The sequence below is a fragment of the Nerophis lumbriciformis genome, linkage group LG37, assembly GCF_033978685.3.
Source record: "Nerophis lumbriciformis linkage group LG37, RoL_Nlum_v2.1, whole genome shotgun sequence".
Lineage (NCBI taxonomy): Eukaryota > Metazoa > Chordata > Actinopteri > Syngnathiformes > Syngnathidae > Nerophis > Nerophis lumbriciformis.
In genome coordinates this window covers 9,015,835-9,031,978 of record NC_084584.2, presented here as the reverse complement: position 1 = coordinate 9,031,978, position 16,144 = coordinate 9,015,835, and the positions used below count along the sequence as shown (strand labels likewise).

Sequence of the window (16,144 nt, the reverse complement as noted above, 5' to 3'; positions counted from 1 at the left end):
TCTGGCGTTTTGTTTCACAATATTATGCAAAACCAACTTCTTACCTTCTGGTACCTGCTGATGTGTATTTGGGATCTGCAAAAGGCCTGAAAATGTGCGTGGGTCAGCTATTATAGTCCGTGCTGACACCGTAGTCGACAAGCTTCTTCTTTTTCTCTATCTTCTTGTTATGTGACATTCATCCTCCACTGTTGCCATTTCTAATATAAAGTAGTGTAAAGTTCTTACTTATATCTGTCAGTAAACTCACCATGAAAGCGCTAAAACACACCGGTGTAGTGAGTTTACATTATTCACCCAAGGAACTTTAGTTATTAGAGAGTTCCGGTGGGACGTTTTTTCACGGGACACATTTCGGGCGATGTTGCACTAGTGAGCCACGGATGAGGAGATGCTGCTCCGGTATTGATTGAAGTAAAGTGTGAATGTCATTAAAACAGTTAGCTCCATCTTTTGACACTTCTTCCACTCCCGTCCTTGCACGCTACAACAAAGATGACGAGGAGAAGACGCTGTCGAAGTGGAGGCACATAAATAAGACCGCCCACAAAACGGCGCATCCTGAAGCGACTATCAGAAAGCGACTTGAAGATGGTCGGTAAAACCTCATCTATGCAACATTTTGTTCAAAGAACCACCATTACATGCTATTTAGAGCAGTGTTTTTCAACCTTTTTTGAGCCAAGGCACATTTTGTGCGTTGAAAAAAATGCGGAGGCACACCACCAGCAGAAATCATTAAAAAAACCAAAACTCAGTTGACAGTAAAAAGTCGTTGTTCCAATTGTTGGATATGACTTTAAACCATAACCAAGCATGCTTTAATTTGGCTCTAGTGTTTTAGTTCTTGTCTTGCGCTCCTATTTTGGTGGCTTTTTCTTTTTTGGGGGTATTTTCCTGTAGCACTTTTCATGTCTTCCTTTGAGCGATATTTCCCGCATCTACTTTGTTTTAGCAATCGAGAATATTTCAGTTGTTTTTATCCTTCTTTGTGGGGACATTGTTGACTGTCATGTCATGTTCGGATGTACTTTGTGGACGCCGTCTTTGCTCAGCAGTGAGTCTTTGCTGTCGTCCAGCATTCTGTTTTTGTTTACTGTGTAGCCAGTTCAGTTTTAGTCTCGTTCTGCATAGCCTTCCCAAAGCTTCAATGCCTTTTCTTAGGGGCACTCACTTTTTGGTTTAAGCATTAGATACCTTTTTACCTGCACGCTGCCTCCCACATCTACAAAGCAATTAGCTACCGGCTGCCACCTACTGATATGGAAGAGCATTACATAGGGGTGTAACGGTACGTGCATTAGTATTGAACCGTTTCGGTACAGGGGTTCCGGTTCAGTTCGGAGGTGTACCGAACGAGTTTCCACACGGACATATTAGGTAGCGTAACGCACGTTGTGTAAACAATGCACACCGAGGCACAACAAACGGTATGCTAGCAGCTAACGGGCTGGGATAGACTGACCATACGTCCTCTTTTCACCGGACATGTCCTCTTTTGCGGAGCTGTTTCTTAAATGCCTCAAATGTCCGGCATTTTGAGTAAGGTTTGCATGTATTTTCAATGTACGTTCAGGGTTAAGAAGGGGTTAAAAACAAAACAAATTGTGTGCGCAGCAGCATTGGTGAGGGAGGGGCAGAGACAGAAAAAGAGAGAGTTATGATAAACGCGCATGCGTCGCCAGGCTCTGCTTTTTATCCATAGATTTATCGCATTTAATTTTTTATTATCTATAGCAGGGGTGTCAAGGGTGTGCCCCGGAGGCCATTTGCGGCCCACAGCTAATATTTTAAAGGCCCACGGCACATTCTAAAAATACTATTAAAATAAACAAAAACATAACAAAAGTGAAATAAAAAAGCTTAAAGGTTAAATGTAATTTAGTAAAAGTTGCAATGTTGACTAATAAAACAAAGCTGTTTTTTTCTTTTTCTTTCAAACTGTCATTGCTCAAAACATAATATTGAATCAAAATCAATGTTATTATGAATTATTGACCTATCCAAGGTTCCCATTACTTCACATCAAATATTACACTAAGAAAAATATTTTTGGTGGAAGATTTTGCAAATTTGGTAAATAACCCAAAAAGTTATATTTTGTTGTTTTCTTATTGTACCGAAAATGAACCGAACCGTGACCTCTAAACCGAGGCACGTACTGAACCGAAATTTTTGTGTACGGCACACTGGTTGAAAAACACTGATGTAGACCACAAGGAAGTATTTTACATTTAGGAAAAAAATCATAATAGGACCCCTTTAATGCACCTTATAATCCGGTGCGCCTTATATAAGAAAATAGACCTGAATAGACCCACTCATCGGCAGTGCGCCCTATGGTCCAAAAAATAGGGTAGAATGCCACCAAGCGTGCTTGACGTCGACCAACCTTTCCTTGTGTGACGGACTTTTCAATGGGAACAGGCCCTCCTAACCGTCGGACCCCGACAGTTCTAACGGGGGGCTCTGCGGGTTTGGAGGGCAGAGGGAAGGAGGGACCAGGCCTCGCCCAGTGTGACGAGCGGGGATGTTCAGAGGACCGAGACAGAGCAGCGGGTCGGGTAGAATCCGGCAGCTGGGAGAGGAGGCCGGAGGAGAAACGAGCCTGAAGAAGACCGCTGACTATCAGGAGAGGAATCACAGTTCAAACATTTATCTGCAATAACCACAATCAAGTAGAGTTCAAAAGTTCAAACCTGGGGGTCGACTTTGAGTTCCCGGTACGACAAGGCGAGGGGAGGAAAAGTCAGAGTACATCTTCATCTGATCGTAGACCAGGTCGCCCTCTTCCTCATCCTCAGCAAAAAGGGATGCCTTCATGATCTAGCACAAGCCCAACAAGGTTATTGAGGAGAGGACACTTTGAGTGGGCGGGGACAGTCTTCACCTGGAGCGAGTGGGGGTTAATGCCCAGTGAGGATGCTATGTGGCTGGATGCGGGGACGCCATCTTGCTCAGCGTAGGTCAGACTCCCGTGTTTCCCCTCCGACGGGCTCACCGGCATGTCACAGTCACCCTCGTTTCCTAGAGCGCTCTCAGTAGGAAAACCCTGGGTGATGTCGGCCATGTCGCTGTCCAGCTCGGAGACGTCCATGACTGTGGCCTGACAAGACATCTCCGGGTCATCATCACCTTCTTTTAGCCCCCAAAAAACTGATTGAACCTTCAGAACAGACTGATGGAAGCACCACAAGTCAAGTGCTCCAGGGGCAGGAAGTACCTGAGCCTGCTGCTGGGAGGGGGAAGGAAGCGGAGGCAGCTTGGTTGGAGGAAATGACATCTTCAGCTTCTTGGGATCAGCCTTAAGTGGAATGTCCTCTTCTTCATCAGAGTCCTGCAGGCCATACTTTGAAAAATGTGCGACCTGGGAGAGAGGGAGTCGGTAATACCAGTATTAGAGATCGAGCGATATGGTTTTAGTAGTCAAGGAGGTCGAGGACTGATATTCATTGGCAGTAAAACTTAGCTAAACATGATTATATGTCAGTAAACAGCTGGACAAAGCTTTACCTTGTTTTAACATTTATCTTTTTTTAAGCAAACCTCGGACTAGTAGCGACATGTTTTATACGGCGCTAATGTTGACATTAATTTAGTGCCAAAAACAGAGGAGCATCGACACTTTTCTTATATAATACGTCTCCTATTTGTCAATTTACACAAAGTTTGGATTTTTGGCAGATACATATTTTAGTTTTTTATGTCGTATGTTGAAACACAGAACATAAACTCTGCTTTAATGGTCGGAGGCTATTTGTGCCACTCCATAGCTGCAGTAGCAAAAACAAACAGGAGGAAGACACCAGGAATGTAATACAACTGTGGTCCGGGACAAGTTCATGTAAAACTGTGACCTGGGACAAGTTCATGTACAAACCCCGTTTCCATATGAGTTGGGAAATTGTGTTAGATGTAAATATAAACGGAATACAATGATTTGCAAATCCCTTTCAACCCATATTCAGTTGAATATGCTACAAAGACAACATATTTGATGTTCAAACTCATAAACTTTTTTTTAATTTTTTTTTTTACAAATAATAATTAACTTAGAATTTCATGGCTGCAACACGTGCCAAAGTAGTTGGGAAAGGGCATGTTCACCACTGTGTTACATCACCTTTCCTTTTAACAACACTCAATAAACAATTGGGAACTGAGGAAACTAATTGTTGAAGCTTTGAAAGTGGAATTCTTTCCCATTGTTGTTTTATGTAGAGCTTCAGTCAATCAACAGTCCGGGGTCTCCGCTGTCCTATTTTACGCTTCATAATGCGGCACACATTTTCGATGGGAGACAGGTCCGGACTGCAGGCGGACCAGAAAAATACCCGCACTTTTTTTTACGAAGCCACGCTGTTGTAACACGTGCTGAATGTGGCTTGGCATTGTCTTGCTGAAATAAGCAGGGGCGTCCATGAAAAAGACGCCGCTTAGATGGCAGCTTATGTTGTTCCAAAAGCTGTATGTACCTTTCAGCATTAATGGCGCCTTCACAGATGTGTAAGTTACCCATGCCTTGGGCACTAATACACCCCCATACCATCACAGATGCTGGATTTGATCTTTGCGTCGATAACAGTCTGGATGGTTCACTTCCCCTTTGGTTCGGATGACACGATGTCGAATATTTCCAAAAACAATTTGAAATGTGGACTCGTCAGACCACAGAACACTTTGCCACTTTGCATGAGTCCATCTTAGATGATCTCGGGCCCAGAGAAGCCGGCGGCGTTTCTGGATGTTGTTGATAAATGGCTTTCGCTTTGCATAGTAGAGCTTTAACTAGCACTTACAGATGCAGAAAACCACTGTATTTAGTGACAGTGGTTTTCTGAAGTGTTCCTGAGCCCATGTGGTGATATCCTTTAAGAGATTGATGTTGGTTTTTGATACAGTGCCGTCTGAGGGATCAAGGGTCACGGTCATTCAATGTTGGTTTCCAGCCATGCCGCTTACGTGGAGTGACTTCTCCAGATTCTCTGAACCTTTTGATGATATTATGGACCGTAGATGTTGAAATCTCTAAATTTCTTGCAATTGCACTTTGAGAAACGTTGTTCTTAAACTGTTTGACTATTTGCTCACGCAGTTGTGGACAAAGGGGTGTACCTCGCGTCATCCTTTCTTGTGAAAAAAACTGAGCATTTTTTGGGAAGCTGTTTTTATACCCAATCATGGCACCCACCTGTTCCCTAATAGCCTGCACACCTGTGGGATGTTCCAAATAAGTGTTTGATGAGCATTCCTCAACTTTATCAGTATTTATTGCCACCTTTCCCAACTTCTTTGTCACGTGTTGCTGGCATCAAATTCTAAAGTTAATGATTATTTGCAAAAAAAAAAAGTTTATCAGTTTGAACATCAAATATGTTGTCTTTGTAGCTAGCGTATTTAACTGACTATGGGTTGAAAATGATTTGCAATTCATTGTATTCCGTTTATATTTACCGTACATCTAACACAATTTCCCAACTCATATGGAAACAGGGTTTGTAAAACTGTGATCCGGAACAAGTGACACTGACACACCGTCCACCATCCACCGCCAGCTTGCTATCCACGTAATGGGCACCCCTGCACTAGATAGAGCCCGCGTACCACTAGTACCGATAAAAAACAAATATAAACTGTCATCCTTTCCAAATATAACTGTTAATAAGGAAATAATACAAAATGTTAGTGAATACCGTTCCCTGGGTGTCATTTTAGAGCCAACACTTGGCTTTAAAAAACACAAACAGATGTTCCAGAGACTTAAGTACAACATAAAAATGTATCAGGAATTTGTTAACACTGGAGGCAGCTCACGTCCCAAGAGCCAGCTTATGTAGCCGAGGATCGGACCGCCAAGTGCCCTGCCCTCGGCTGCCGCCCAGCTCACACTGCACCCGACCTCTATGGCCCCTGCTATGGGTGGTGAGCCCATTGGAGGGGGGACCCACGTTGCCTCTTCGGGCTGTGCCCGGCCGGGCCCCATGGGGACAGGCCCGGCCACCAGGCGCTCGCCATCGTGCCCCACCTCCGGGCCTGGCTCCAGAGGGGGGCCCCGGTGACCCGCGTCCGGGCGAGGGAAATCTGGGTCCTTGGTTTGTGTTCTTCATCGAGGTCTTCGAGCTCGAGAGGGGCGGAGCTTTCTACCGATCACCACCTGGTGGTGAGTTGGCTGCGATGGTGGGGGAGGATGCCGGACAGACCTGGCAGGCCCAAACGCATTGTGAGGGTTTGCTGGGAACGCCTGGCAGAGTCTCCTGTCAGAGAGAGTTTCAATTCCCACCTCCGGAAGAACTTTGAACATGTCACGAGGGAGGTGCTGGACATTGAGTCCGAGTGGACAATGTTCCGTACCTCTATTGTCGAGGCGGCCGATTGGAGCTGTGGCCGCAAGGTGGTTGGTGCCTGTCGTGGCGGTAATCCTAGAACCCGTTGGTGGACGCCGGCGGTGAGGGATGCCGTCAGGCTGAAGAAGGAGTCCTATCGGGTTCTTTTGGCTCATGGGACTCCTGAGGCAGCAGACAGGTACCGACAGGCCAAGCGGTGTGCGGCTTCAGCGGTCGCGGAGGCAAAAACTCGGACATGGGAGGAGTTCGGGGAGGCCATGGAAAAAGACTTCCGGACGGCTTCGAAGCAATTCTGGACCACCATCCGCCGCCTCGGGAAGGGGAAGCAGTGCAGTGTCAACACCGTGTATGGTGGGGATGGTGCTCTGCTGACCTCGACTGCGGATGTTGTGGATCGGTGGAGGGAATACTTCGAAGACCTCCTCAATCCTACCAGCACGTCTTCCTATAAGGAAGCAGGGCCTGGGGAATCTGTGGTGGGCTCTCCTATTTCTGGGGCTGAGGTTGCCGAGGTAGTTAAAAAGCTCCTCGGTGGCAAGGCCCCGGGGGTGGATGAGATCCGCCCGGAGTTCCTTAAGGCTCTGGATGTTGTGGGGCTGTCTTGGTTGACAAGACTCTGCAACATCGCGTGGACATCGGGGGCGGTACCTCTGGATTGGCAGACCGGGGTGGTGGTTCCTCTCTTTAAGAAGGGGAACCGGAGGGTGTGTTCCAACTATCGTGGGATCACACTCCTCAGCCTTCCCGGTAAGGTCTATTCAGGTGTACTGGAGAGGAGGCTACGCCGGATAGTCGAACCTCGGATTCAGGAGGAACAGTGTGGTTTTCGTCCTGGTCGTGGAACTGTGGACCAGCTCTATACTCTCGGCAGGGTCCTTGAGGGTGCATGGGAGTTTGCCCAACCAGTCTACATGTGCTTTGTGGACTTGGAGAAGGCATTCGACCGTGTACCCCGGGAAGTCCTGTGGGGAGTGCTCAGAGAGTATGGGGTAACGGACTGTCTTATTGTGGCAGTTCGCTCCCTGTATAATCAGTGTCAGAGCTTGGTCCGCATTGCCGGCAGTAAGTCGGACACGTTTCCAGTGAGGGTTGGACTCCGCCAAGGCTGCCCTTTGTCACCGATTCTGTTCATAACCTTTATGGACAGAATTTCTAGGCGCAGTCAGGGCGTTGAGGGGATCTGGTTTGGTGGCTGCAGGATTAGGTCACTGCTATTTGCAGATGATGTGGTCCTGATGGCTTCCTCCGGCCAAGATCTTCAGCTCTCACTGGATCGGTTCGCAGCCGAGTGTGAAGCGACTGGGATGGGAATCAGCACCTCCAAGTCCGAGTCCATGGTTCTCTCCCGGAAAAGGGTGGAGTGCCATCTCCGGGTTGGGGAGGAGATCTTGCCCCAAGTGGAGGAGTTCAAGTACCTCGGAGTCTTGTTCACGAGTGGGGGAAGAGTTGATCGTGAGATCGACAGGCGGATCGGTGCGGCGTCTTCAGTAATGCGGACGCTGTATCGATCCGTTGTGGTGAAGAAGGAGCTGAGCCGGAAGGCAAAGCTCTCGATTTACCGGTCGATCTACGTTCCCATCCTCACCTATGGTCAAGAGCTTTGGGTCATGACCGAAAGGACAAGATCGCGGGTACAAGCGGCCGAAATGAGTTTCCTCCGCCGAGTGGCGGGGCTCTCCCTTAGAGATAGGGTGAGAAGCTCTGTCATTCGGAGGGAGCTCAAAGTAAAGCCGCTGCTCCTCCACATCGAGAGGAGCCAGATGAGGTGGTTCGGGCATCTGGTCAGGATGCCACCCGAACGCCTCCCTAGGAAGGTGTTTCGGGCACGTCCGACCGGTAGGAGGCCACGGGGAAGACCCAGGACACGCTGGGAAGACTATCTCTCCCGGCTGGCCTGGGAACGCCTCGGGATCCCCCGGGAGGAGCTGGACGAAGTGGCTGGGGAGAGGGAAGTCTGGGCTTCCCTGCTTAAGCTGCTGCCCCCGCGACCCGACCTCGGATAAGCGGAAGAAGATGGATGGATGGAGGCAGCTCAAACTTATTTTAATGCAATGATTGTGTCTCATTTTTATTATTGTATAACATGTTGGTCCCAGGCAAGCAAAACGACACTGAGGCCATTGGAAACTTTGCACAAACAATCGCTCAAAATCCTTGAGCGAAAACCACAACACCACCATCCCTGTTTGGTTCTACAAAAATATAGATTGTTAAATTTTTCCAACATTCAAAGATTAGCATCAATACGAATGGCCCATCAAATCCTAAATAACACTGCACCAGCGCCACTTAGGCACTTTGTCCAGTTTACAGCTGCTGTGACAACTAGATACACACGAGCCTCCACCAGGGGGCAGTGTAGCGTACCCAGATGTAAAACCTCTACTGCACAATCAGCCTTTTTATATAAGGCCATAAAGGAATGGAACGACCTCACAACAAACTTGAAAAGTCTAACAGATTACTATTCATTCACAATTGAAGTTAAAAAGTGGCTTTGGAGCAATCAAAGCTGCTCACACGGTCACTGAGGCGGGCACTATGATTGACATGTCAACTTTAATGTGTAGTATATTTATGCATGAGAACATTTTGTTGTAAGCTGTGAGGTGTGTGTGTTAAAATCATGCTTGTTTTTACAGATGACAGATGTGAACAAGAGCATGTATTGTCTGTGTGATGATTTAAGTGAGGTGTGGTTGTAATGTGTAAGTATGTATGTATTAGAGATGCGCGGATAGGCAATTATTTCATCCGCAACCGCATCACAAAAGTCGTCAACCATCCGCCATCCACCCGAACTAACATTTAATCAAAGCCGCACCCGCCCGCCATCCGCCCGTTGTTATATATCTAATATAGACGATGCAAGGCATTAGTGAGGTTATAAAGCTTTTGCCTGTTAAAGAAAGGAGACTGATCCAAATCAGCAGAGACATTCAATGCGTGCCACGCTGTCGCGGCCCAGACGCACACCAGTGCGCAATCATCTGGGAGCCGCGCTGAGTGCACCTCCAAGCGCGCTCGCGCCACTCAAACTGCTGCAGGTAGCTGCGTTCTATCTTGTTTTAACATCCTGTGGCACTCTTCTGGGATCACGGCGGACGAAACTGCTCATGCTCAGGGTGTTTGTGGAGGTTCGGGGTTTTGCACAAACGTGATGCACCATGTTAGATGTCCCGGTTTTGTGACTGTCGTAGACATAAACAGCGTCGCAGCTCTTGCAAATCACGTAGCCAGCATTACTATCATCCTGATTTACAACCTCATAAAAACGAGTCCACGCTGAACTTTTCTGGCCTTTTTTCCCCCTGGTCTTTAGTATTCCCTTTTTTAGTTTGTCGCGTACCACGTTTGCTGCCGGCATTGCCATCTCTTTTTTTTTTTCTTCTTCTGTTGTGGCATGCTGCAGGTGCCTGCTCGTTTTTCGTATGTGGGTAACAACATTTAACTACGGTATGTATATATATTTCCGAATTGGTTCAACTGCCACCCGCCTGAATCTATTTAAAATCTAATTTTTTTTTATTTCAACCGCCCGACCCGACCCGCGGATAAAATCTAATTTTTTTTTTATTTCAACCACCCGACCCGCGGATAATCCGCGGACTCCGCGGTTGTGTCCACAAACCGCGCATCTCTAGTATGTATTTTATGACTTTCTTAATTTGATTACATGCTATAGTGTATTTTTATTGTTATAATTGTATTGCATGTTTTTTGTATCTTTTTAATTTAGGTAGCCAGGGACTGCAGATGAAAATGAGCTACTTAGCTATAATCCGGTGCACAACATGTCTTTGAGCTTAACGTTTCTGTGCATTGTGCCTTCAAATAAAGACTCAACTCAAAAAGGCTGACACCTATATACGCCAAAATGCCAAATATCGGCACTGATAATTGGTCGATCCCTAATCAGTATGGATTAATTAGATCTTTGACTGTAAAAACGGTCCCTATAACACTGACCTCAAACACCCAGGACCCAGTCTCAGGTCTGTACTCCAGGAAGCGAGCTCCTTGTTTGCGGGAGGCCTTCTCCAGCCGTCCTTCGTAGTTCATGTCGGTCAGACGATCAGGGCTTCGAATTTGCGTGCAGCTCGTCTTGTCGTTAGGCCAAACGCCATCCAGAGTCACCTCGGCACGCCTATGGCCGTGTGGGGCACGTCTCGGATCGGTTACGAGGAAATTGGCCAAAATGCCACTCATTTGTGTGACTCCTAACTTACCGATTAAGACCCTCGCCCTCGGGAGGCTTGTTTTTATCATCGGGATAAACAATGACCTCCTTGCGTCTGAAGTGGACAATCTCGTCAAGGTTGAGTCCGGTCACGTTCACCACGCCGGCAAAGAAGATGGAGCCGTAGCCTGCCGGGGACGTCACAACAAGGCAGTGAGCGGTCTGTCCGATCAGGGCTCCGCGCACCATCCAAACATTGCGTCACCTTTACGGCCAACAGTGAAGTTCTCCACCACACACACGGCGCTGTCGTCCACCATCTCGGCCAGTTCGTCCATAGAAGGGATGGTGTAGTAACCCACGCGATTCAGAACGATGCCTGAAAGCAGGAAAGCACACGGTTAGCCGAAGTCAGGCGAGGTCCGTTGCTGGATCAGCGGTTATCAGACCTGCTGGGTGAGGAGACGTGTTGGACTCCTGCAGTACGTCTCCTCGCTCTTCCTGCAAAGACTCCTCCCCCAGGGACACAGACACATCCTCGCTGCTCAACTGTCGGCGGGAAAGAGCATGGCGGTAAGCCTTGTGAAGACACACGTCACATGACAGTAGGGGTGTAACGGTACGTGTATTTGTATTGAACCGTTTCGGTTCGATTCGGAGGTGTACCGAACGAGTTTCCACACGAACATATTAAGTAGCCGCCTCCGCTTCCTTCTGCCTCTGCCTATGTCAGTACTCAACAGAGCACCCAGCATTGTCCCACCCACACAACCATCTGATTGGTTACAAACAGAGCGGTAACAGCCAATCAGCAGTGCGTATTCAGAGCGGTAATAGCCAATCAGCAGTGCGTATTCAGAGCGCATGTAGTCAGAGCTTAGCGTTTAGCAGGTAAGCATCAGGCAGCGGACTCTCCCCAAATGATAATAAACACCTCCCAGTCAACTACTAGTAACCATCACTATGAGCCCGTTGACCTTCCAGAAATATAAAAGGCAGCTCAGCTCGCTCGCAGTCCTGGCTTGAGGTGAAGGCTAATTCGCTTTTAGCGTAACTTTAGCTCATTTTGCGGTGTGTGTGTGTGTTACGGACAGCAAAGCCCTGTCTGTCATTTCACTTTACCTTCTTCTGTGTTGATTGAGCGGTGTTGAAGCAGCAAAAAAATACATTATGTTAAATGAAGAGTTTCTGTCTCTGATAGTTGATATAATAATGTAAGTGCATCATAAAGCCTACATGAACTCCTTGGTGTTCAGAGATGAATAGTCTCTCCTATTGCTATTGTACCATTTTTTCAGCTATAGTTACATTAATCTTTAGTAATGCAGCAGCCTAGTTTTGAATGGCAGGGTCCCTGCTATCACATGTTGATAAAAATATAACATTTACATCATAAAAATCAACTACAGGCTTCCCAAATGCTGTAATAAATTAAGCATGATGAGTTGACTTGAAATTGTTTAATGTTGCACTTTTTATATGTGGAAGAAAAGTTTTGTCATTTTATTTAATCTGAGCAACAACTTGAAGCAGATTAATGTTGATTAACGTGGGCAGAATTATTATAGTGTTCCCAATGTTAAAAGGATAAAGCCATTGTTTACAAATTTGGTAAATAACCAAAAAATTTATATTTTGTTGTTTTCTTACTGTACCGAAAATTACCCGAACCGTGACCTCTAAACCGAGGTACATACCGAACTGAAATTTTTGTGTACCGTTACACCCCTACATGACAGTATGATCACTGACCTCCAGGCCGTTCCGAGCAGCTCTGTGCATGTTCAGTTCACCGATGGTGTCCTGCAGGCTGGCTTGGGTGCGTCCTTGCGGTATGGGCTTTGCAATCGGGTTGACGTAGAACTGGGTGACCTCGAGGTCATCCTCAGCCCGGCTGTTGTGACCCGGACCATCCCTCAACTCACTTTCGTCCCCCATGTTGCTGCAGAGAAGCAAGTGTGACGTCAAGACAGAGTGGATAAGGTAGGCGGAAATAGGATAGGATCAACTTTATCCCACAGTTACAGTGGAACCTCCATTCACAAACTACTTGCAGAATATTCGGTTTACGAACTTTTAGATAGTGGAATTTATGCCTCTGTTTGCAAACGCTTCTTTATTTATTTTGAGTCCCGTTGGCAGCCATTTAGTGCTTGCTCATACTGAAGATTGAGCAAGCAGGCTTTAATTATGAAGAGTAGACTACCTCTCGTTCAGCGGTACCTCTGTTTATTATTGTAGCAATACGATCGAAGGAATTTATGATCGTTTGTGAGGGCACCACAGGGTACTTGCGTGTGCGTGTTGGCAGAGCAGACCAACAGCACAGTTCAGCTTGTTGATGTTCTAGATTGTTAATAAAGAGATATTTAATTAATCACCTCCTTGTTATGTTTGTTTGACATACAGTATCATATAGCACTTTATATTATGTTCAAAGCATACAAACCTTTCCTAAAAGAGGAACTTTTGTCAAGGCTTGAATCCATTATTTATATATTTACATTGTTTCTTAAAGTGAATTAACTTTCTTCCTATGAAAATGTCGATTTATGAACCCTATTCAAGTTTGTAAATTGAGGTTCCACTGTATGTGCGGCTTCAAAAAGTCCACACAATAAGGTAAAAACATGAAAACAAGGGGGAAATGTCAAAGAACACAAAGGACTAGGGTTGTCCAGATACCAATATCTCAGTACCGGTACCAAAATGTATTGATACTTTTCTAAATTAAGGGCACCACAAAAAATGGTATTGTCTTTATTTGAACAAACAATCTTAGTGTACATGAAACATATGTTTATTATTGTAATTTAGTCCTTAAATAAAATAGTGAACATACTAGACAACTTGTCTTTTAGTAGTAAGCAAACAAAGACTCCTAATTAGTCTGCTGACTAATCATTCTATTATTTTGTCGACATTATGAGGGACAAACTGTAAAAATGGATTATTAATCTACTTGTTCATTTACTGTTAATATCTACTTACTTTCTATTTTAACATGTTCTATCTACACTTCTGTTAAAATGTAATAATCACTTATTCTTCTCTTCTTTGATACTTTACATTAGCTTTGGATGATACCACACATTTAGGTATGGATCCGATACCAAGTAGTTATAGGATCATACATTGGTCATATTCAAAGTCCTCATGTGTCCAGGGACTTATTTCCTGACTTTATAAACATAATATGAATTTTAAAAAAAGGAAAAAAGATTTTGTGACGATAAAAAATATCGATGTAATCATTGTAGTATCGAATAGATACGCTCTTGTACTTGGTATCATTACAGTGGATGTGACGTGTAGATCCACCCATGGCATTTGTTTACATTGTAACGGCGGTGAGCTATTGTATCCTCCTACGGTGTGTAGTGAAGCATTTTTAGCTATTCCTCGTTCTGCAGTGATAATGATACTTGTAAGAAACTCACTTTATTTGTCGCCATGGAGAAAAGGATTAGTGATTTAGAAGTCGCTAAAACACTGTGGATGGATGTTAGCCGCTAGCTAGTAAGCCATGTCTTAAAGCACCTCTTCCTGAGGGTGTTTCAATGTTAAAACTTCACCTTTATCTTTACTTTTTACACCGAAATGTGTCATTTCTCCCTTTTCTGTCTAATCACTGTGTCTGCTTGTAAGTACTCTGTGTGTGTGCGCTGCCTAACATGCTCCTCTGCTCCTAAAACCAGCAATGTCACCACGTGACGACGCGCCGTCATTCCCGGGAGTCGATATTTTTCAAACAGAGTATAGTACCGTTTTTGATTCTTTAGTACCGTGATACTATACTAGTACCGCTATATCGTACAACCCTACAAAGAACATAAATTACATTAAAAGAGCACAGCTGATGCAACCATCAGCTGCACCATTTCTACATACAGCAACAAAACTAAAATGAAATAAAACCTTGCAATGAATACATATTGCGCACATATAGACAAACGATAAACGGACAAAAAGGCTAACATATGACAGTGTTTTTATCAAGTGGCAGATGTGGCAGAGTGTGTGTGAGATCCAGACCTGTGTCCGTTCTGAGGGTACTCTGATGGCGAGGCCAGATCGTCTGCATCCTTGTTGGCAGGACTGCTGTATTGACTGCTGTTCAAATTCTTCAGCACAAGTTTCTTGATGCTCTTCCTATGGGCAGACACACAAACCTTTTAGATAAAACACAAAGCTACTTCACACCACTTTGTTGGGTTTAGCAGCTTTGTTTTTTTGTCTTAAAAAAGGCCTTAGTGGCCACGTGTGGACAGCACCTTTTAGCTCTTATTTCCAAAATTGTGTACACTACTGAATTGGGGTCTTATGGCCACTTATGTGGACACTTATACTGCCATCTGGTGGTGTCAGAAGAGCATAACATACAATGGAATTTGGACAAAAAAGTGTAAAAATAAGAATAAGCATGTCACTAAACATGAAGTACACATTTGTGTACTTATGGACTAAGTACATCATATCAAAAGATGATTCTTAGTTTTTATTTTAATTAGGGTCCAATAAGCCCAAATAGCAAAGAGAAATAAAAAAAGCATGTAAACAAACAGCTTGGGCCTTAAAAGGTTAATCAGGACCAAAAACTAAGTTGTTTTTTGAACTGGAAAAATTGCCAGTTTCCCTGAAATTCCGTAGATTTTTTTACTACTTCAACATTTCTCGACCGATTTGAAAAATTCCAACACCAACCATTTCAACTCATTCAGACCATCCAAGGTTGTATTTTTTATATACCATTTTCAAAAAAATTCCTGCTTTTCCTCGAAATTCCCAAATTTTGGGGAAATTTCCATTGATATGAATGTGACATTCTTGAAAGTTCCACCACTCCCACATTTTTCATCTGATTCAAACTGTTCCAACTTCAAAATATTCAGCCTGTTTGGGAACCGTGTGCTCTACTTCCCATAATACCTTTTTTTTATTTCCCCCCATTCTTAATGAATTGTCCATTTTTCAAACTTCCACAACTCCCACCGAATTCCATCTTCAACACATTCAACTCATCCTGGACATTCAAACTACCATTTTTCCACATTCAACGAATTTCCAGGAATTCCTGTTTTTTTTCCCTAACACTATTTCCAACCTTTTTCGTTTGACTACTCCTTTTCCTTTTTTCATCTCATTTGAACTAGAGATGTCCGATAATGGCTTTTTTGCCGATATCCGATATTTTGATATTGTCCAACTCTTAATTACCGATTCCGATATCAAGCTATACCGATATATACAGTCGTGGAATTAACACATTATTATGCCTAATTTTGTTGTGGTGCCCCGCTGGATGCATTAAACAATGTAACAAGGCTTTCCAAAATAAATCAACTCAAGTTATGGGAAAAAAATGCCAACATGGCACTGCCATATTTATTATTGAAGTCACAAAGTGCATTATTTTGTTTAACATGCCTCAAAACAGCAGCTTGGAATTTGGTACATGCTCTCCCTGAGAGCATGAGAAGGTTGAGGTGGGCGAGGTTGGGGGGGTGGGCGGGGTTGATGTGGTGGGGGGTAGGGGGTAGCAGGGGGTGTATATTGTAGCGTCCCGGAAGAGTTAGTGCTGCAAGGGGTTCTGGGTATTTGTTCTGTTGTGTTACGGTGT

General features: G+C 44.8%; 1 protein-coding gene across 5 annotated transcripts in view; it reads right to left on the bottom strand.

The window, feature by feature from the left end:
• Window positions 1–16,144, bottom strand: part of nup98 (nucleoporin 98 and 96 precursor) — a 51,465-nt gene that overhangs the window by 10,498 nt on the left and 24,823 nt on the right. For all 5 annotated transcript variants that reach the window (XM_061931555.2, XM_061931557.2, XM_061931558.2 and 2 more), the window contains 10 exons: window positions 14,560–14,676; window positions 12,277–12,466; window positions 10,974–11,073; window positions 10,790–10,903; window positions 10,574–10,712; window positions 10,314–10,491; window positions 3,224–3,367; window positions 2,891–3,106; window positions 2,700–2,826; window positions 2,393–2,625 (listed from right to left, as the gene is read on the bottom strand). In XM_061931555.2, the coding sequence (XP_061787539.2) occupies window positions 2,393–2,625; window positions 2,700–2,826; window positions 2,891–3,106; window positions 3,224–3,367; window positions 10,314–10,491; window positions 10,574–10,712; window positions 10,790–10,903; window positions 10,974–11,073; window positions 12,277–12,466; window positions 14,560–14,676 (1,558 nt within the window). The remainder of the gene's footprint in view (window positions 1–2,392; window positions 2,626–2,699; window positions 2,827–2,890; window positions 3,107–3,223; window positions 3,368–10,313; window positions 10,492–10,573; window positions 10,713–10,789; window positions 10,904–10,973; window positions 11,074–12,276; window positions 12,467–14,559; window positions 14,677–16,144) is intronic.